This window comes from Hyaena hyaena, unplaced genomic scaffold, assembly GCF_003009895.1.
Source record: "Hyaena hyaena isolate Hyena2069 unplaced genomic scaffold, ASM300989v1 scaffold_20, whole genome shotgun sequence".
NCBI lineage: Eukaryota > Metazoa > Chordata > Mammalia > Carnivora > Hyaenidae > Hyaena > Hyaena hyaena.
The window spans coordinates 3,128,187-3,150,389 of NW_024080652.1; the positions used below are offsets into that span (position 1 = coordinate 3,128,187).

The window sequence follows — 22,203 nt, forward strand, 5'->3', positions numbered from 1 at the left end:
AGTTTTGGGTTGACTTTTTCTTTCTTATTCCAGTAATTTCCCCCTCAACCCCTTGCCTTGATTACGAGATTACGAGCTATCCATAGTCCCCATTGCCTGTCAGGCAACCCAAATAATTATACTAAAACCCATAACAGAGATAGGCTTTTTAAAGGCAATTTCATTAACAACAGCTATGTTAGTGCTCTGGAAACTGTCAATGGAAAGGACGTTTTTTTTTCATGTTTAAACCTGTCCATCTCAAGGGTGGGTATTTTATTCTAAGAGCTTGGAGGGTAAAGATTGCTAACAATTTTGTAAATCTTCAAAACGGCTACATAAAAGAGATACTGTTCTCTCAGAGTATACATTTGAAAACAGGACCTTAGTAAAGCGAGGTTAAGTAATGTGCTCAAGGCACACAGCCAGTGAGATGAAATGAGATGCTTGTAAAATCATGGCCCAGCTCCTGGTATGTGGGACCGTCTCATTAAATATGGGACAACCTGCCAGGGGTCACATGGCAGTGGAGACAGGATCCAGACCCAAACCCATCAGCTACCACACCTGGGCTTTGGCCAGGGCGCCCGGCTTCTCCCAGAGAGCTTCAGTCCTGGGACCCAGAGTACATGGCACTGGTCCCCAGACATGGGCACGTCATTCTTCATTTCTGCAAAGGAAGAGTGGTGTCTTGTGAACAGCCCTGATGGCCCCTGTAGCAACTGGTGTCCGCCGCGGGCACCCTCTACCCACTATGCCTCGGCCCAGAAGGTATGTTTCCTAAGGGGTCTCGGCTCCTGGTCAGCTCACGATGGCACTGCTGACAGATCTACTCTGCCCCCGTCCTTCTCTGGTCTAGCTCTGCCCAGACCTCCTGGGGAGGAGAGGACAGAGATGTGAGTGACATGTAAATATCCCCCTGGTAATGGGCTGCATTGTTTTCTCTTTTATTTTTTTTTTTTAAGTTTATTTATTTTGAAAGAGAATGCACACAAGTGGGGGAGGGGCAGAGAGGGAGAGAGAGAATCCCAAGCAGGCTCCGCACTGTCAGCACAGAGCCCAGCAAGGGCCTCAATCCCATGAACCACGAGATCATGACTTGAGCTGAAACCAAGAGTTGGATGCTCAACTAACTGAGCCATGCAGTGAGGTGCCCCTGTTCTCTCTCTCTCTGCCTCTCTCTCTCTCTCTCTCTTTGCATAAATGGATCTTTTTAAGTCCACGATTGTCGTAAGGTAAAGTTACGAAGTATTTAGAGAGTTCGGCTGTTCGAAGGCAGAGTCTGCAGTTCTGCAGGGGATAAGATTTCCTTTTATGACACTAAAGTGCCCCAAAATAGACTCTCAGTTCCCCATATACTAACAATTGTTTTTCGATAAGTGACAATCTTAAGCTCTTCCCTTGACAAGAGAATGTTTTTTTTTTTGCATGATTTCTACAGGGCGAACTGCTCATTACATACAGACTTGTAAATATGTATCGAACAGGCCTTTCAACACTGCCATCATATAATTTACTGCTTTCTTTTAATTTTGACAATGAAACTATAGCAGCATGCGAAGTGGTTATTCTTCATGAAAGGTACATCGGGTAATTGCTATTATGAGATTTTACATGAATTGGTTATGCTTTTACCTTGAAATGGATTTTTTTTTAATTTCCTGATTTAATGAAAAGTGACAGGAAACATAATTAAGGCAAAGAACAGAATCTGAAAATACATTATCTTGAAATATTTCACGACATTAACTTTATTTATTAAAGAAGACATCTTACACCTACATAAGCATCTGAAATCAAGGGATTTTGGTGTGCTTTTCACCATGAATCATTGTCAAGACGTGCTTTGTTTAAATTAATTTCATACGTAGGGAAACTGAGTTACAGAAGCAGCCTGGGCATTTCTGTGCACTTCCCACAGGTCCACGGCAAGCATACGTGGGCCCACCATGGTTCGGGACTCCGTCGTCTTGTGCCATGGGGAGTTTCTATGCACAGCCTGCCATATCTACCCAGTTGACCCCCGTTAGGTGGCTTGGGAGGGTCAGGGAGCAGTGGCCACTACTGCTTGTGCCCTGAGCTTCCCAGGAGAGCTGCCCAGCCATGGCTTGTCCCATGCAGCAAGGCACCAGGGGGAGTGGTGTGCACACCCTCATCGCCCAGGCTCCATGTGCTGAGCACAGCCACATGAGCGGATGGGCAGCAGGGGTCTTCATGCCCTCAAGCCAGGGATAGTCCCTTTGTTTACAACACGGGCTCTGCCCCTGGGAGCTGGTCCTTTGTCCTCTTCATTGACCCTTCCCAGACCCAGCGTCCCCCTCCGTCAGGCAAGCCAGCTGGATGGCACAGAGCTCTGGTCCCTCTGACTGCAGCCTGGGTGTTCTCCAGCACATCATTAGGGTGAGAAAGAGGCACTTAGCCTCAGACTGACCCTCCTGTCCTCCCAATCAGTGTTGGCCATGTTCTGGGTACTAGTAGCTCCCAAGGACAAGGATGGCACCGTCCTAGCCCCTTCTCGTCACCTGCTGGACTCACATTTGTCTCAGGGGTCAAGGCAGCTTCTCCACCAAGCACGACTGAACACCACATGCATCTCAGGTGCCGGCTCCTGATGTCAGCCATTGCCGTTCCACCACAGCAGACCTCCACTTCGATCGGGGTGACAGCCAGCTCCTTAGGCAGGGGATGGGTGAAAAGACAGTGCACGTTTTTAGTTGTGAGTTGTAATGATAGTCATTCTAGCCACTGAGCACTCACCATGTGCCGAGCACTAAGAGATCTGTGTGTACTGACTGATACGATCACCCTTCACAACAACGTTCTGAGTTTGCAAAGACCCTTCCTTCCCAAACGTGTCTTCTCCCCAGTGACCCTTCCCCAAGCCTTGAGTGGCAGAGTCAGCCCTGTAGAGCAGAGGGGTCTTCCTCCCAGTCCCTGTCTGTCCCGAGGTCGGTCACAGCTGGAATCCCTTTCTCTCCAAACCAGAGCACAAACCTCCATGGGGTCCGGGAATCCAGAACCATCTGCAGCCCAGTGTCAGGAGTTCGTTCCTGCTCCTCCTCATGGTGCTCCTCCATGTCCATTCCTTCATAGAGATGAGGAAAACACCACCATACGGGTTGGATGGAGGGGCTAACAGATGACAATATGCCCACCAAAGTATCACCGCGGAGCCTTTGAAACATTATGGCCTCAGTCCCCATGTAACGTGCTTGGAATTTAATTCTTTTCAAATCCCCAATTATTTCCACTCCTACACAGGGGTCCCTCTTCCCACCCTCCAGTGGTACAAGGATGCCATCTCCATCAGCAAGCTCCAGAATCCTCGCTACAAAATGCTCGCGAGTGGAGGCCTGCACATCCAGAATCTGCAGCCGGAGGACTCCGGAATCTTCCAGTGCTTTGCCAGTAACGAAGGAGGGGAGATCCAGACCTACACGTACCTGGACGTCACCAGTGAGTACTGCGCATCAGGGAAGCCAGACCGTCCAGGCTGGGCTCTCAGACCAGCACCTCCCCACCTTTGCCCCAATGACACACTCAGAAGGTGATAGCATCTCTTCAGGTCAGTGGACGGGGTGCAGTGGACAGGGCGCAGTGGCCACAGCAGGAACCTTGTCTCAGGCAGATGGTAGCCCATGTGCTAAGCCCCGCGGAAGCCTACCAGCAGCAAGTACACCCTGTCGCCCCCGCGTCCTGGTGCCCAGCCTGCACTCAGACAAACTTTGATTTTTTCAGCAACCGAGCCGTCCTCTCTCCTGAGAAGTAGGGGGGAAAAAATCTCCATATTTCTGGACAGAGCTAGAAGAACTAGTCAGTGAATAGCTCATTCCTAATCTTTTTCTTTTGGTCCTTTTCCCGTTTTTTCATATTCATTTTCTATTTTAGTTTTATTGAACAATGATAGTTCTTCTGTAGGTTTCTTTTATTATCCCATTAACAGAAATACTTTGGCACTCTGTCTTTGAAAAATAAAATGAAGGGAAAGGCTTTCACTGTATCTGTGGGTTTTCTTTTTCATTCCATAGCTGTAATATTGTTCTTCCAGAATGAAGGAGAATTTAGTGATTATGGGATTATACCTTTCATTGTTCGCCCTTTGGGAGGCACAATGCCGATATCCACAGGTGTGAGAGCCATTTGAGAAAGCAAATCAGGTCAGCATGCAGACGGTTCTTATGTGCTGGAACTTCCAAATTTAAGGGTTCATGTGTATATTTTGGTACAGTAGGGGGTCACTTCCTTGAACCTTGCCCAGTGGTCAAGTTTATCCTCTGGTTTGGAGGACCCTAACCAGTATCACTTCAAACAGCAGGAATAATAGTGTATACTTAAGCCAGAAGCTGGGTTTTGATCAATTAGAATTATTTAAAACACATCTTAAAGTGCCAGCCAGGTGCTTGTGGGGTTTTTTTCTTTTTTTTTTTAAACTTCATTTTAACTTCAATATAGTTAACACACAGGGTTGTATTAGTTCGGGCGCACAATAAGCTGATTCTACAGTTCTATACGTTCCTCCGTGCTCATCACAGGAAGTGTGCTCTTAACCCCTCACCTGTTTCTGTCCCCCCACCACCACCTCCCCTCCAGCAACCACCAGTTTGTTTTCTGGCCTTAAGAGTCTGTTTTGAATCAGTGTTCTCTTCTTCTTTGGGTAAATACCCAGAAGTGAAATGACTGGATCATAGGGTAGTTCTATTTTTAACTTTTTGAGGAAACTCCATACTGTTTCCCATGGTGGCTGCACCATTTGCATTCCTACCAGCAGTGCAAGAAGGTTCCTTTTTCTCTACATCCCTGCCAACACTTGTTTCTTGTGTTGTTGATTTTAGCTATTATGACAGGAATGAGGTGATACTGCATATATGTAGTTTTGTTTTGCATTTCCCTGATGATCAGTGATCATGAGCGTCTTTTCATGTGTCTGCTGGCCATCTGGATGCCTTCTTTGGAGAAATGCCTGTTCATGTCTTCTGCCCATGTTTTAATTGGATTACTTGTCTTTTTTGGTGTTGAGTTGTAGAAGCTCATTATATATTTTTGATACCAACCATTTATCGGTTATGTCATTTGAAAATATCTTCTCCCATTCAGTAGGTTGTCTTTTGGTTCTGTTGACTGGAGCAAACTCTTTCTGTAAAAAGCCAGATAGTATTTTCAGCTCTGAGGGATGTGGTCTCTGTCACAGCTACTTACTTATGCTATAGCAATGTGAAAGTGGCACAGACAATGTTGAGCAAATGGGCATGGCTGTGTTCCAATAAAACTTTATTTATAACAGCAGATAACGGGCTATGGTTGCCTACCTGTCTCTAATGAGAGACCTAAGACACATCCCCTAAATCTCAGCCTCAGTTTTTTCACCAATTGAACCAACTCAGCCCAATTCACAGCTTCTTCCAAGGATCAGATTGGAAATTGTGATGAAAGTGCTACCAAACTGGTTACTATGGCAGCTGGAGATGGAACAAAGAAATACATGATAATGATATTGCTACATTCTCTGTTTTGTAAGGACACAGTTTTGCAAAATAGGCTTTTATTTCCAAATTAAAACACTTTTCGTGAAAAGAAAAAATAGTATGTAAAGCAATCAATATTTATTCGTTCATTTCACAAACATTTATTTAGCATCTCTGTCAGGCACTTGGGTCTGTCAGGCTCAGGGACGGAGCTCTGAGGAAGACAGGCGAGGCTCTCATGCCTCCAGGACAGAGGTCGTGAAGGGGAGAGGCACACAGGACAGGAGGAGGGCCATGAAACGAGACAACAGGCAAGACCCGGGGTGACGGAGGCTCCTCTGAGGGCTGTCAGGAATCATTTCCTGAGAGCTTATGGGAGCTGAGGCCTAAAGGTGCAAGATCTTAGGGGATGTGCGCACCATGGGGCAAAGGAGTGAGGGAGAGAACATTGCACGTGCCTTTGAGGGACGAGTTTGTGGATATGGGGAGCAGGGGTGATGGTAGGAGGTAGGCTGGAGGGGTAAGCAGGGCAGAGGCCCAGTGGGAGGCTTTCAGCAGGGAGTGGTGGGGTGTCCTTCCTGGCTCCCAAAGGGCGCCCAAGGCTGGGTGTAGAACTCCCAGTGCAGGGAGGAGCAGAAGGCTTGGGGCCAGGAAGGAGGCCACTGCACTGCCCGGGTGGTGGCCCCACCAGTTATTGGAAACAGAGGGCTCCGGGCTACACTTTGGGGGCGGCACCCAGGGGACGGATGCGGTTGGTAGGGGCTCCTGCCTGGTGGAAGGAGGGCTGACAGCAGCATCCAGTGCTCCCCAGAACCCCAGCCCAGGCTCCTCAGGGGCCCCTCCCAGGATTTGGGACATGCCTAGCTCTGCTTTTCGGCCATTTCCAACTTAATCATTCTCAAAGTGGTACGAAGTCAGCAGAGCCCTCACTGAAGCCAGCCTGAGCGACCCCCGACTGTCTCAGTCTGATTCTGGGCTCCTGGGAGCTGGAGGCCCATGCCAGCACCCCCAGGACAAGAAGCGCCCCCTGCCCCCCAGCACTTGGGCCCACAACACTTCCTGGAAATCCTTTCCTGAAGTGCTTGAAATCTGGTTGTTTTGTGAATGCATTATCTTTTGGTTAATGTTTAATAGTCAAAAATTAGTTTCTTCTATTTTTAAAAAGTAATGAAAGCGAGCTTATTAGATTTATCTAAATAAATGTCTCTCCTCTCATTAACACTCTTCTGAAACAGCCCTTCCTAGGCTCTGGCACTTTCCCACCTCGTGTCCATTACATCACGGGACTGGGTTTCTCTCTAGGTTGTAAACACAGATCGGCAGCTCCTGGGGGACAAATAACGGAAGGTTATAGTCACTCCTGAAAGGTTTTCATCTTTTATCACTGCATTTCTGTGTGATTAGTCCTATAAAAGCCCATACGGGCCATCCCCCACTGGGTGGGTCTGGGCCTGTCTGGGGGATGCACACTAAGGATGTCACTGTTTGCTCCCACTTAGATGTGGCCCCGGCGTTTATGCAGCTGCCAGTGGACACCACAGTCACTGATGGGATGACGGCCACTCTGAGGTGCGAGGTGTCCGGGGCGCCCAAACCCGCCATCACGTGGAGGAGAGGTGGGTAGCCTGCGCGCCCCCCATAGCCTGGCCAACATGCAAAAGGAGCCCCTCGGGCCAGGGCTTAATGTGTTCAACAATCCTCCCCCCCACCTTCCTTCATTCAGTAGAGATGAGTAGCCATCTGCCGAGCTCCTGCAGGGTGCTGGGTGCTGGGTGCAGGGCAAGGAAGAGAGGCAGAGCCCTGTAAGCTTCACAGAGCTGACAGCTCCAAAAGGAAACCGTTTTCAAACTGTGTGACTAGCACTGATTTCTGCCTAAGCCCTTCATAGGCTATCTGAGGTTTGGTTGGGGGGGCTCCCTGAAATACCAGGTCCTGGAGGTGGAGAGGTGCCACCAGGACTCAGTGTCTCCATTTATGAAGTGAAGGCAACATTAAACATTAAAAATAATACCCCTGTTTCTTTAAGAAAATAAGGTGCCTGGATACACACCTGAAACTAGCAGGATGTATAAAAATGAGTTACACCTGAATTTTAAAAAGGCAGAGAGGGGCACCTGGGTGGCTCAGTCAGTTAAGCATCCAAGTCTTGATTTCGGCTCAAGGCATAAGATCATGCCTAGTGTTGGGCTCTGCACTGAAAGTATGGAGTCTGCATGGGATTATCTCTCTCCCTCTCCCTTCACCCCTCTCCTGCTCACTCACTCATTTTCTCTCTCTCTCCCCCCAAATAAAAATAACCATTTTAAAAAGAGGCAGAGAAACCAAAGACTGAGTTATACCAAGGCTTAAAGTCCACAGCATTCAGGGACAGCAAGGCTCAGAGGGACCTTCTAAGATCGCTTCCCTGTGTGCAGCTTAGCAGAGTGACATCGAAGGCATAGAGCTTTACTAAAACAGAAAGAGAGAGAGAGAGATGCTTCTAGCACGGGCCCATCTGACACATGTGACCATCCCCATGCCACCTGTTTTCAGCCCCCACGAGGAGAGGCTTCTGTCGTGGGCTCTCTCTGAAGCTCTCAGGCACTTCCACATGTAGACACAGGGGTCACTCAATGAACAGCATATGGTCCGTTCTTAACAACCGTGTGCTGAACACGTGGGGTCACAGAAATGAGCTGGTCCGTCTCGGAGGGCCCTCTCTGAGTGAGAGGTCCAGACGCACATCTCTGTCGTCTTTCCAGAGAACCCCGCAGAGGCTCTCGCCTCTCCCAGGGTGCCACCCCTGCGCCCAGACTGCAGCTCTTAAACATGAAAGTCAGTAAGCGAGAGGGGATTCACCTATTTCATATGCAGAGTTTTTCCACCCAATTTAGGATGTATGGTATCTTTCTGTAGAAAATGTGCAGATACATACAGGTGTAAAGAAAAGTCAGAGACTGTTACCACCAAAGGTAACAGTCACATACATGGGCCATCACTGGTCTAAACCAACTTCTCAATATTGCACAAGTAAGATTCTCTTGGTCTCTGTCGTCCTAAATAATAGAAAGGAACCTACTTCGGTTATTTTTGCACATACAGTTTCCACTTTATTGTGATTACTTCAAGTTCTTTTCTTGGTTCTGGTGCTAACCTTCCTGTTTTCTCTATTTTCCTTCAGGAAAACATATTTTGGCCAGTGGCTCTGTGCGCATTCCTAGGTTCATGCTTCTGGAATCCGGGGGCCTGCAGATAACCCCCGCCTTCATCCAGGACGCTGGCAACTACACCTGCTATGCCACCAACACAGAGGGGTCCCTGAGTGCGTCTGCAGCACTGACTGTGTGGAGTAAGGACCACAGGCTGCACGGAACCTTCTGTTCATTGTGGTTTAATCATCATGTCAGCTGTGCTTAAGGGGTGTCAAAATGCCTTTGGACTCTCTAATTTAATTAAAAGATAATGATTATTTTTACAACTAATTTATAGAAATCTGTTGAGTAATTAATTTTTTCAGTTTCTAAAAGAATAATTAGAAAATGTAGTCAAAGATTTAATGGGGACATTTCAGGAGAGATGAAAGTTTGACTTTTTAAAGTCAGTGGAGTAGGAAATATTATCCCAAACCAGCCCGAACAACAAAACTGATAGATTGGTTAATTTTATGAGCATCACATAAGAATTAACAGTTAAGAGTCAAGAATTAACATTTTAGAGAAAGTATGTTTTATTCTGTAGTATCACTATTACCAACTAAAACACTCTTATGTTAAACGTGAGTGTTTGTTATATGTTAGGAGTGAACCGAAGATTTTTTATTTCTCCAGCTTTTTTTCTTTCTCTGGAACACAGGTTTCTGAACTGGGGACTAATTTGTTTTCCAGATGTAAGGATTCCTTACCAAATATATCTGCCCCCACCTTTTAGCCTCACTTCACTTGCTGGCATACTTTTTCCTTTCTGCTTCATTTGTCATCTATATGACTAAAAAAAAAAAAAAAAAAAAGTTGCTCAAAAAAAGCGAAAGGTAGTGCTCACGGGTCTTTGTAAAGCTTATCTGTGTGCAGAGAGAGAAATGTAACTGGCATCGGTGACTCGTTTGTGAAAACACCGTCCTTGAAGAGAACCTGCATTATCATGCTTTCTTCCATGTCTGCTTGGTTCTCTATGGGATATTTGGTGTCCACATTGAGAAATGACCCCTTCTGATTTACTTAGGTGTCATAAAAACACCAGGAGTTTTAAAAAGACTTGAATTCAAATACCCCCAATATCCTTAGGTACCAAAAAAGAGGTTTTGTCCCCTTTCGTGGCCCCCTCTGTCCACCACTTCTGATTCATCATATGTCTGTAACATGTGAACCTCATCTTTAACAGCCTGCAGAACACATCCCCCCCGCTTTACCTCCTCTGTCCTGTGTGACTCGGCGGGGGAGGGGGGGGTGCTGCCCGACCCCTTCCACAGACACCAGCTGTGAAGCTCAGGTCTTTCCCGCGACACTATGCTCCAGGTGGTCAGGCCGGGCCCCAACTTCATCCTAGGACTCCCATGTTCTGGGCTCTGCTCGTGGGGCCAGAGCAGCATCTGCCTCAGAGGCGTGCAGTGGGGGGACACCAGCCACAGGGCTGTCGCCAGGGCCTTTCTCAGCCAGTCACTGCATTTCTGAGCACCACTCTCTAGTCCTGGAAGCTGGGGGTGGTGCGGTCACAGCCCCCACAAGGGTGTGTGAGCATTAACTAGAACAATACAAATGGAAGCACTTTGCAAAGTCATGATGTGCTGTGCAGACAGCAGAAACAACCAGAATGTTAATAATCTTGGGAAAGAACCACGATTTTAACCTAAGAATGCAGAACCTAATGAACATTTGCATGCGGTCTGTGTTCTCATGGTCCCTCCAAGAGGGTTTGAAGGCTGGGGAGCGGCCCCAGAGGAGAGGGGAGGCCTAATGCTGTGGCTGCGCCATGGACAGGCTTGCTTCCAATTCCCTTCATGTTTCTGAGTGCTTCCATTTACGTTCGTTTTGCCAAGATCAGAGAAAACCTGGAGGCTTTTATGTCAGATGACCAATCTGTTACCACCTGAGGGAAGAAACTTTCAAGCATGTAATTCTGTCTGAGCTGTGACTTGTGTTTTCCCAGATCGTACGTCCATCGTTAACCCTCCCGAGGACCGCGTGGTGATCAAGGGGACCACGGCCACCCTGCACTGCGGAGCCACTCATGACCCCCGGATCACTCTCCGGTCAGCTCAGTCACTCACAATGGGGCTCATGCATGTTCTGGGAGCTTAGGAAATGAAGTTGAGATGAGAAAGGGGAGTTTTGGGAACTTTGATTTCAGCCACAGATCTCTGATTACGGCATCACACGGTCTTGGGCTCCATCATTAATCACACAAATCCCATTTTCCACTCTAGCCTTATGTATTATTTACAGTGAGCTATGTTCTACTCCGTGACTTCAGTACAGCTCTTCATGATTTTTCTGCCAAGGTTAATACACTATCTGTAAAACGTACTTGTCAGGGGCTGATACTTAATGAGAGAAAAATCCGGACGGACCGAATAGGATTTCAGCTGTGTTTACGCTGGGCTGTATAAGACTCGGGAGGGGTTTCCTCTGCTCCAGGATGGTCCATGGTGAAATGGGGGGCAAGGGAGACCTGCACCCGGAGGAAAGGTAGCCACGGTCACCTCGTGTACAGAGAGGGAAATGCATGTAAACACGGGAACTAGATGTCTTGAAGCCTCACTGACAGAATTGGAGTATCCCATCTTTGTAACGATGAAGACCAGGCCCCTCTGGGGAAACACACCGCAGCAGACACAGGGGACTGGGCAGTAAGAGTCTTCTCAAAGGTGGTAGGAGTTGCCACCTTCAGAAGAGTTTTTAATATTCAGAGCCAGCCTTGAAAATAAATCTAGAGAGAAAGATATGGTCATCCTAGAATTTTCAATCTGGCCTCAGCCCAGACAGAAGGCACGTGGGTAGCCCACTGGATAGATTTGAGATGCCGCCTTCTTTCGGGAACGGCTCACAGGAGCAGAGGGAGGTGGTGCTACCGCATCCGTCACTAACTGGATTCTGAGACTGAACTGTTTGCTCGCTCTTCGTGGATAGGCATTTGGCAGATCGTGTCTACCTCCCCCCGGCTCTGCCAAGTTTAGTTTAGTTACAAGAATGTTCAAAGCAAAAGCAACCAACAAAAACTAACAAGTTAAAGATAACCAAGAGAGTCCATGGAGGCAGTCGTAGAGAGGATTGCCCAGAAAAAAATGCATTTGTTTCCAAATGGCTTGGGAGCATGATTCCAGAGGAGGGAGAAGGACAAAGAAGCTGGCTTTCGGCAACTCTGAGAGCTCACCCGGAATCCCTCTGGGCCTTTGTGGTTTTCTTGTAGCTTTTCACATGAGAGTAAACAGACAAAATTGGAGCCTCCTTCCTAAGGTGAACTTGGACAGCTCACTCTTGGGTCCCAGGGCTCCTCTGCACTGAGAGCACTGGCCCTATGGGACAGTCTCAGCTGAACGTGGTGCCCCCCAGGGCGAGCGACTTATTCATTTCCTTCTCGGGGGACCAGGTCTGTTCGGTCTCAGGGTAACTTCAGATAAGCAGTCCATTAATATGTATGTTCTGCGCATATTAAACCTTTGAGGAACCGGGTACGTTTTGCAAACCCAAGCAAATTATTTTGGAAAGGAGAGCCAGCACTGTCCTGCCGTCCAGCAGTAAGTGGTGGCCCCTGACCACTGACACCCAAAGGCCGGCCAGGCTCTTAATTGATTCTACATTTGAAAAGAAAAATGTGCTAAAATTGTCATAACTGAAGAATTAAATGAGAACAAAGAGCAGTTTTAGAAGAACAAGTTTCTGGGATGTGATCTTTCTCTGGGACTTGGGTAACTCCACTGCGGGGAGTTTGGGGACCATCATCACCCCCTCTCTAGGCAACACCCTGCCGTCCAGGAACATTCCCCAGGCACAGTGTGAGGTACAGTTTTAGTAAGTGACAAGTGTGATCGTGATGCTCTATGGACTTCCCATCCCTTAACCCAAAGATCAGATCAGTGTTCTCTATGATCCTCACTGGCCCGTTTTTAACTTCAGCGTCTATTTTTGTACGGTGGCCAAGATATTCGGTTTCTTTTCCTTATTCTTTCTTTTAGATACATTCACATGTCATAAAATTTGCCCATCTGAAGAGCACAGTTCAGTGGCTTCTGGTTCATTCACGAGGTTGTCAGTTGCGTGGGGCCCAGATCCTAACCCTGGACCCTGGCTTGGTCCTGACTGGAGATCATTCTAACCCGTGACTCCCTGCTTGGCCCGCAGCTATGTCTGGAAGAAGGACAACGCAGCAATCACCCCATCCAGCAGTTCCAGGATCGTGGTGGAGAAGGACGGGTCCCTCCTCATTAGCCAGACGTGGTCGGGTGACATTGGAGACTACACCTGTGAAATTATCTCCGAAGGAGGGAATGACTCCAGAACGGCCCGCCTGGAGGTGATGTGAGTGTCCACAGCATAGCGTTAGCCGCCTCCCGATGATCTGCAGCACTCTGGTCAGCAGTCCTGGGTCCAAGTGACTTTTTCACACATGTGATGCCACTTGGGTCCCTGAGCTGGTAGTCAGAGGCCATGGCCTCATGCCTCACGGGCGTATACGCTTGCTTACGGGTTTTGTTGGCACCTGGAAATTAGAGCATTTCGTTCCTGGTTTAAATGGTTTGATACTTGGTTTGCATCTTCCTCATCTTCTTATCTTATTTCCCCCGTTGGCACATAACACGATGAGCCCTGTTTACCGCACTGCCTGTGACAGTCAGCCCACTTTGCCATGTGATGCCCACCAGAACTTCCTGTGGGTGAGGAATGTCACGCCAGCCCACTGAGGCAAGACCCTTCGGTGATAGCCGAGTAGCTGGTGCACCGAGGTCACCGCCACCTGCCTCTCTGTGGGTAAACGGGTGCCTTCCATTCAGTCTTTGGAAATCCTGAAAACAGCCGGCAGCTAATCTGAGCTCCTGGGGGTTCCAAGGGCCCGGGAGGGGAACCCCTGCCCTCCTCTGTCTCTGGGACTCTTTAGTACAGCTCCTCTCTGTTCACGCACAGGGGCTGACACATTTCCTTTTTCTCACGTGTATCTATTTGGGCTTTAAAACTGGGGCTCCCCAGACAGTCGCTGAGCGTGCCCATGCCAAAGTAAGATGTGCAGATGAAGCGGCAGAGCAGGGGCTCCCGGGGCACAGGCCAGCAGCCCTGACCAACATGAACCATGTGGGGCCATTAGCAAAGGCTGTTTCCAGAAGGTTTTCTTTCTGGTCTCTGCCCACCTCAATCCAAGAAGAATGCTACAGACAGAAGCCATTCCCTGAACGTGCAGCATGAACAGTCTGCGTATGGGGCCGAGCCTCTAGCTGAGGGGGTTCGCGTGAAAAGGGGCTCCTAGGTATGTTGCACGCACACGTGAATATGTGTCCGTGAATCCCTAGCCTCTGTTTCTGGGACTTGAGGGGTTAATGGTGTATAGCAGCTGGTCCAGAAAAGCCTCAGGTTGTGCCTCCAGCACTTGAAAGGCCCGTTCTGCCTCCTGGTTGGCATCTGCAGGGCGGCCCTTGTTCTTATACACACGGTCCATTACCTGCGGGGAGGGAAGGCTGTCCTTGTTAGTCACCAGACAACAGGTGCCCCCAGCCTGGGGGTGGGGGGGAGTGTTTGCAGGAGACCAGGTGCTATGCTTTCTGGCTTCGTAAGTATGCATAGAAGTGTCAGGTGTCCCCACCCCATCCTTAGTCACTGGACCTGCTGACCCTGGTCCCTTTCTACCCTCCTGTGCTCACCCGGTCCTCTGCCCAGGGCCTCAGGCTGCTGCGGCCCCCACAGCCTGGCACTGTCTTCTGCTATCACCATCTGAAGAGCCCCTGCCTCCTTTAGGGCTCAGCTCACCTCACAGCTTCCCAGCATTTGCTTGGACCTTCTGTCATAGCGCTGAGCTCATGGACCAGAAGCGCCCGTGGTCACTGGTCCTGCTGGCCGGAAGCGCCCATGGTTATTGGGTCTATGTGCTGGAAGTGCCTGTTTTCGCGATGCCCTCAGTCCTGAAGCAAAAACAGCTGGATGGCAGGCTTTGCAGTTTGAGTGGCTGATGGTGCTTTAGGACACTGTAGGGGCTCCATGCATCCCTGTCAGGTGGTTCACACATGCATGAACGAATAAATGTGTGTAGGTTACCAACCACAGGTGGGGCTTCTTCTGATTGGGCCTTCTCTCTGATGCTCACACACCTGGGGCCTTTCTCTCCGAGCACATGGGCTCAGGTCCCAATGCGGGAACCTGGCCCTGTACCCAAACCCCCTGTTCCCCTCTGGGCCTGTGTCCTTCCTCCTTCTGTCATCTTGGGAATCTTTTTTTTTTTTTTTTTTAATTTTGATAGTATTGGAGTACACAACCAGCAAATTCACACAATCCACTGTGCTATTCACATTTTTAAAGCTACCTTTGAGAACTCTTAGATCATCCATCATTGGTATCAAATAAATAAGTGTTAGCATTTCATAAAGACTCTGTCAGCAGAAGCCAAAATTGCACACTTCCAATACAGTGCATGCTTTTATTCTGCACAATTTTTATGTTCTACTGATTTACATATCTTCCCTTCTATTTGCTTATTTGATTTCCTCTGAGTAAAATACATTTTTCAGCAAATGTTGCCGTATCTATAAAATAATAGGCTTTCTGTAATGGTAAAACACCTCATCTCTAAATATAGAAATATTTGCAGATTTGTGATTCAAACCAATTTAGGTACAACGGGTTACAGAACTGATTTGGAAGACAGAGGTTCCTTATGAATTGTGAGTGTAATAAACACTCCACTCTTGCAAATCTGAATGAATTGAGGAAATCGTAGGTTATAGCCTAGTCTGTCTTTAGATCCAGATAGGTCTTAGCTGTGCGATATCAGCAACAGCAGGAATAATGATAATAGTCATAATTCACGATTGTGGGGCATTTGTGCTTCTCCGAGAACTTTCAAATCAAGCTCAGTAACATTTACATGATTTACTCTGATGACAAAAAAAAATAATAATAAAAGGGAAAAAAAATCTCCTAGTGCAGAAGTGACTAAGAGGTACTTACAACTAAATAGTGTCCTTCAAAAGAGGCTGAAAGCCTGCTTCCCCTGCCTCCCCACTTGAGTTAAAAGCTACTTTGTTAAATATAGAAATTAGGAGCATCAGAAGTGGGCTTTTCAGAAGCACACCATCCGTCAGCTTGCTCTCCGCGTGTGGGTGTTGCATTCTCTGTTGCATTCTCCAGCGCCATTCTCTGTGCGAGCCGGGTAGAACTGCGGTCCCCTGGCACCCAGGACAATGTCAGAGAAGTCATGGTCCTGGCAGGGCTACAGGTACCTTGGGAGGTGCCTTCCACCAGCCAGGCTGGACTGGACACTCCTCTCTGGCTCCTCCTGACTTTGGGCAGCTTAGCCCACTTCTCAGCCTTGGTTTTCTCTACTGCGGGATAGGCACGTTATCGTTACTTTAGAAGGCCATTGTGAGGTTTGCATGAGTGTGTTTGTAAAACCCTGGCCTGGAACCCAAGCTTAGGATGGGTGCTCAGCTGGTCACGGCTCCTGCTATTTCTTGACCATCTGACAGGAAGCGCCTTTGCTCCTTCATCAGGAGCAGCCTCCCCAGGCCCAGGGTCAGGAAGCTTCTCTTTTATCCTGCTTTATTTTTGACCACGTTCCCTGACCCTCGGACACACTAGGTATGTCTGTTTGCTGCTGAGCTCTCACGGCCTGGACCAGTGCCCAGCACATAAATGTCCACCAATAAATGTCAGAGTGAGCCTCACCCCCCTTACGAGGTTGAACTGGGCTTGCGTAATTGGGATCACAGAGGAGGACTAATTTATGAGGGGTCTGCCTTCACCGCCTCCCCAGGAGGAGAGGCTCCCACAAATCCACATGGTCCCAGCTGATGCCCTATAAATTAACCGCACACAGGGCATCCTGAAAGGAATGGTGGCCCACCGGTCAGTTGGTTATGTCTCTCCCCCTGGTTTGCTTGTGCCTCTTGGGAAGGAGCTGGTTTGGGATGACCCCGCATCCCCAAAACACACCCAGGGCTCCTAGGGCTTTATGGATTGAGTAATTATTAATTATTTAAAGATGCAATTAGCTTTGCATCTTTCTTTCTAAGATCAGAGACTAATTCTTATGAGCCTGGAGTACAGAAGAAACTTAATTTATGGAGCTGGCTGGAAGACTCGGACCCTGAGGCAGTGGGAGAGATTTCTCTCAATAAAGCCGCACCTGACAAAGCCATTATAAGGAGTGAACAATTTAGCACCATTTCTTGAGAGTTGTCAGGCCCCCATCATCTCCACCCTCAGAGTCAAGTCAGAGAAGATGGGTTTGACCAGGTCATCATTTGTGCGTTAAAGGGGCCGTGCTTCCATATTAGAAAAATGCCTACCTGAGCCTCTTCTGCACAGCACGCTGGCTACAGCCGCAATTTTGCCAGTTGCTTTGAGTTGCTTTCAAAGCTGTTTTTCCCCAAACACACCCAGCTTAATCCCCTTTCCCTACAGTCCTCCTATCTTGTTGTTAATCTCTGATAGTCTTGTGTAATTCACTTGATGGTGGTTCGCCGCCCCCCCCAAGCTCTCTTTAAATTACAAAGTGACTCAGCACTAGCTTCATTTCTATTGTTCTCAGATTTCTTTCATTTGTCACCCTGTCTGCAGATCACTGTCTGTGAGTCACTCTGCTGATCGTTTATCTCCTTTCAAAGTTGGCAGAGAAATGCCAAGACACAATCTATTCCTATTAGATAAGATTCTCTGAAATGGATTCAGAATATATTAAAGCCTCATTTATTGATTATTGATGGGTCAGTCAAGTATTGCACCAAGCTTAATTTTCCTGATAACCAAAACTTATCATTTAAAGAAGCAGTTTACATTTTCAGTGTGTATTAAAAAGTTCTTTGCATTGGGAAAGAGATAACATTGAACACAAGAGATATCACAGAGGGGATTTTCCTATAGAACAGAGGCTGGAACTAGTAAAGGTCTAATCTCCTTCTGACTCTGAGTACTGCAGTGTGTAAAACATCACGTTGAACATTGGGCAGCCATCTTGGATGTGGCGATGAGCCCATGGAGAGGACTCTGGGGCGGCAGTGGACAAGGGCTCATTATTTCTTGATGTGCCATGTCATATCCTTGGGCACCTCCTGGCTTTAGGTCCTTGTTCCTACACTAAATGTCTCAAAGCTACTTCACCTTTAGAGTTTCAAAGTCTTTTCAGTGTTGCCACCATCTCAGTCGCCTGGCTGCCATTTTGCTGTTCAGGGTGCCTACCTCTAGCAGACCCTAGGGCCTTCTTGTAGGTGGCTTTTGATCAGCTAGGAGGAAGGAAACCAGAAGCCCCTTAGGAGAATCACATGCTGAGTGAGAATCAGCAAGCTCTGAGGGGCAGAGAGAGGGACTGTGACAAGCACCCTCCAAGAGGGAGGTTCTCAGGTAGTACCTTCTTGCACAGTAAGTGCCTGTGACTGGCCCACAGTTGACAAAACCCTCCGACCCCCAGAATAAAAGCTATATGGTCACCTGTCAGATTGGTCATCTCCTAGTCCTCATTTTAGGCTAAGAGAGGCATGATCTGAAATCGAGTGTAAGAACCCGCATGTTTTCCCAGCTGTGGCAAAGCTGTACTTTCACAATTTAGAATTGGATCCAACATAGCCACTTAAGGCCACCAGATGAGGAGTGTGGGAATGCAGAGTTTCCCAGAGGCCCCGGGCTGAACAAGAGGAGACTGTCTCTTTACAGCCTCAGGTCCAGTCATCTAACCTCAGGGTCCGGATTGGGCAGTCTTATCCCCAGCCAGCCCTGCGCCCCCACCTCTCGGAGCTTGGACGTATGTGTCGGCATCAGATGCTGGCTCCTCAACCTCTAGCCCAGCTTTTGTCTCCAGGTCTGTCCCTTCTCCTGACTGCCCTCTGAATCTCTGGGACACTTTCCAATGAGTCGTCCTTGGGGTCAGTTCTAGCCCTGGAAGGTCAATGTCACAAAGAATGCCCAGAACTTTTAAACACAGGTATCTCTTACTTGCCTTCCTCTGTAAGTCACTGCAAACCCTGCATTCCCACCACTGCCCCGAACCTCCCCTTAGTCTTACCCACACCCTCAGCAGGCCATTCCCCTTCCTGTCCTCCCTTCCCAAGGGAGCCTTCCCTCCTCCTCCACTCACCCAGACCCCTCCCAGCCATGCGACCCCACTCCTCCATGAGATGGCCCTTCCTGCAGCCCTGCCATCCATTCCGCCCACCAGTATTCCCAGAACCATCCCATGGCTCCTGATCTGCGGCACCTTGCCTTGTCCCAGCCTGTATACCGGCCTCGTGCTCCTCCTTAGCTTCTCGGACCTGGTAGAGTGGGATGGTGGCAGCCTCTCCCTCTGTGTCCCCACACTCCACATATGGCCCCAGGCTTGGGAAGTGTTCATTTGTTGGCCCGTCCACTCCTATGTTGGTTGACTCATCCATCCATCCCACATTTTACTGCATGCCCTCTCGGTGCCAGCATTGGTGATGCCAAGGTCAAGGACAAGAGGCAGAAAAGGGAGAAGAGAAATCTTCCTTCTCTAGAGAAGGAAGGCAGATGCATAATCAAGCAGGATGCACTGAGGTTCCTGCTCCTGTAGAGCTTCAAGATGTTTCTTGACCTGAAAAATCTAAATTGCAGTGCAACAGAGGGGTTGGTTCTGCTCAAGAATTACTCAAGGGTGAGAGGGAGGCTGAGCCTTGGGGGCTGAGATGGATTTTCTGATTGGCATGACTGTCCCGTCAATGGGACATCCCGTGTGAGTGCACACAGGTCACTGGTGGCTCCACTCAGGGAGCTGCAAGGCCTTCGTTATGGCGGGAAATTTGATGCTCCGGAGAGTAGCCAGAGTGGGCTGGGGGCTAAGGAGTGTGGCAGGGAGTTGTCACAGGTACAGTGGGCAGCACATGGGATGACCCTGTATGGTGGCAGAGAGAAGGACAGGCAGGTGGACTGCATGTCACGGCCCTTGGGAGAGCTCGTATTGGGTGGGCTGAGGCTGGTCTGTGGCGACGAAGCAGACAGGTTGGTATTACAGGCATTTCTAATGAGGGTAGGTAGTCCGTAGCGACTATGTAGAGGCACATGTGTGTAAAGGGTGGACAGTGGGTGGGAGTAGAGATTCTGCAATGTAACCACTGACAGAAAAAAGAGCCCAGCACCCTAGTTTCAGTGAGGAGAATGATCCATGACTCACTCCAGTGTGTCACTGGACATGCCTCCTGCCCACAATAATATGCCACCCAGGACCTCCCAGGGCCCTTTCTCCATCACCCCGGCCCCTTCAGGCTCTCGTGGAGGCTGCCTCTGCTTCCAGGGCCTCAGGGCCACCCGCACATCTCCCGACTTGGCAGTCAGATGGTGGTGGTGGCCCTCAGGCCCGCGTGGGGCAATGTCCGCAAGTGAACAATGGCCCAGACACCAACTAGCCCTGTCAGTCCTCTGAGTTAGTATTGGTCATGTGAGCAAACCTCCCATTTTGGGGAAGTCTTTGCAGTGCGGTCCTGACACTGACTCCCTAGAGGTGAAGGGCACTGTTCCCCACTGCAGACACCAGCCACAGCTCCGCAGCTCCACAACCCCCGGGGCCACCTGTGGTTCCAGCCAATCCCCTAGCATTTGGAGCTTCCCACCACCCCAGCAGGATAGATGATTCCCCAGAACCACTCACAGAATGCAGTTAAGTGCCGTATTGTTGGTTTCAGTCTTATCATAGAGGATAAAATCTGGACCAGACATGCAAAGAGAGGCAAGGGCAAGGTCTGGGAGGGTCCCAAACACAGAGCTTCCACACACGTCTGATTCCCTACCAGGAAGCTCAGCTGAGCTTGGTGTCCAGAGTTTTATTGGGGTGTCATTATCACTGGCTCCCACCCCTCCATTTCCAGGAGATCAGAAGGTCTGGCTGATCTCACTGGCTCAACGCCCCAGCCCTCTAACCACCTGGCCAGTTTTTCTAACAGGTGAGCCCCCTCTTGGAACTCTGCAGGGTCCCCAACAAGTGACACTGTTAGCAAAATGCAGGTGTGGCCTACCATGAACAGCTATGACAGCCCCTGAGGAAATTTCAAGGTCTTAGAAGTTGTGCTCCAGGGACCTGGGGCAAAGACCAGACCAATTCTTTATGATACCGCAGTCTTATTTTGAATACTTATCCAAGTTTATCTTAGTTTGTTTTCAGGTTGGGACGATTTCAACAACTAAGGTTTGATTTCAGAACGACCCAGTTCTGAGAGGAAAGTGGGGCACAGGGAAAGGAGATAGATATTTTATCCTGGCATTTCCTTCACATGGGTCTTCCCTGGGAATTCAAGGTAGAATCAGTTACTGGAGAGCTCAACAGAAATAACGGCTCCCTTTCTGATTTAAAACCTAATTCACAATTAAAGAGAAAATAAGCCAACATTTCAGGCTCAACTTGATTCTTTATTGTACTAATTTAAAGTCTCCATCTACACTGGAAATATTAGTTTGTTTGTTAACTGTGTGCCTGGGTTAGAGAGAGCTGTGTTTCTTAGGTAGCTGCACACACAAAACAGCTCAATAAATTTCAAAGTGTAATGAGTACGTTTTTCAAATTAAAAGTATCAAGTATAATTATGGCTCTTTGTGCTGACCTATGTGGGTCAGCAGTAATTGATGTCTCAGAGAAACCACAGACTAGCTAGGGGGCGAAACAGGTCCACAAGGCACCCCTCTCCTAGTACCGCCTCGGGTCATTTATAGAGGAAGCCGTTCCCAACGGCCTCGAAACAGGGTGTTGCTCCCAGATTTGTGAGACATGAAGGTTAAGCACTGGATTAGGGCTACTTAGGATAGTGTGATTGCAGGGGTGCCTGGATGGCTCAGTTGGTTAAGTGTCTAGCACTCAATTTCAACTTGGGTCATGGTCACACGGTTCATGAGTTCGAGCTCCCCATTGGGCTCTGTGGTGACAGCATGGAGATGGAGCCTGCTTGGGATTCCTTCTACCTCTCTCTCTCTCACTCTCTCTCTCTCTCTCTCTCTCTCTCTCTTTCTTAAATAAATTTTTTTTTTAAAAAAAGGATTGTATGGTTGCAGACCCAGGAGAAACTATCCACCCATAAAGACCTTTTCTATTAGTAAATGCTTTTCAGTATTTATTTAACTGTGTTTCCATTCTACAGCCCTGCTTATGTGCTGTTTACTATTCCCATGGAGTTTTTGAGTTTTCTACATATTACCCTCTGGGCTCTTCCCCCAAACCCCATTATCTAGCAGAAGACAGAATGATGACACAATGTTGTGTGGTCAATGAAGAGGCAGCCACTTTCTAGGGATACACATGGGCATTTTGGCCATTGAGCCCAAATGGCTAGTATACAGAACTTCCCGTGTTTAATCTTATTTCCTAGCCCTTTTCCTGTTTTTGTGGCTCCCTGCCTTCCCATTAACAGCTTTGGGTTGTAAGAACAAATTGCTAACCGAGTTTTCTCAATTAAATACCGTACTGTGTAAAACCTGGCACTCCTACCTGATCTAATCCCAAAACTATCAGCCCTTTAATCTCTACCAGAAGGATTAAGTCACATGTCTTTGGCAGAAAAACCACATTGTGAACGGAGAAGGCTTTGAGCGGAGAAGTAGTCAGAATTTGTGTTTAGGGCATAGTTGATTTTCTCTGTTTTCAAAGCTTTCCCCACAGG

General features: G+C 48.4%; 1 protein-coding gene across 1 annotated transcript in view; it reads left to right on the forward strand.

The window, feature by feature from the left end:
• SDK1 (sidekick cell adhesion molecule 1) overlaps positions 1-22,203 on the forward strand; it is a 500,361-nt gene that overhangs the window by 276,657 nt on the left and 201,501 nt on the right. Inside the window, exons 7-11 of the mRNA XM_039226081.1 lie at positions 3,241-3,435; positions 6,941-7,057; positions 8,602-8,769; positions 10,563-10,665; positions 12,755-12,931. Coding sequence (XP_039082012.1) covers positions 3,241-3,435; positions 6,941-7,057; positions 8,602-8,769; positions 10,563-10,665; positions 12,755-12,931 — 760 coding nt within the window. The remainder of the gene's footprint in view (positions 1-3,240; positions 3,436-6,940; positions 7,058-8,601; positions 8,770-10,562; positions 10,666-12,754; positions 12,932-22,203) is intronic.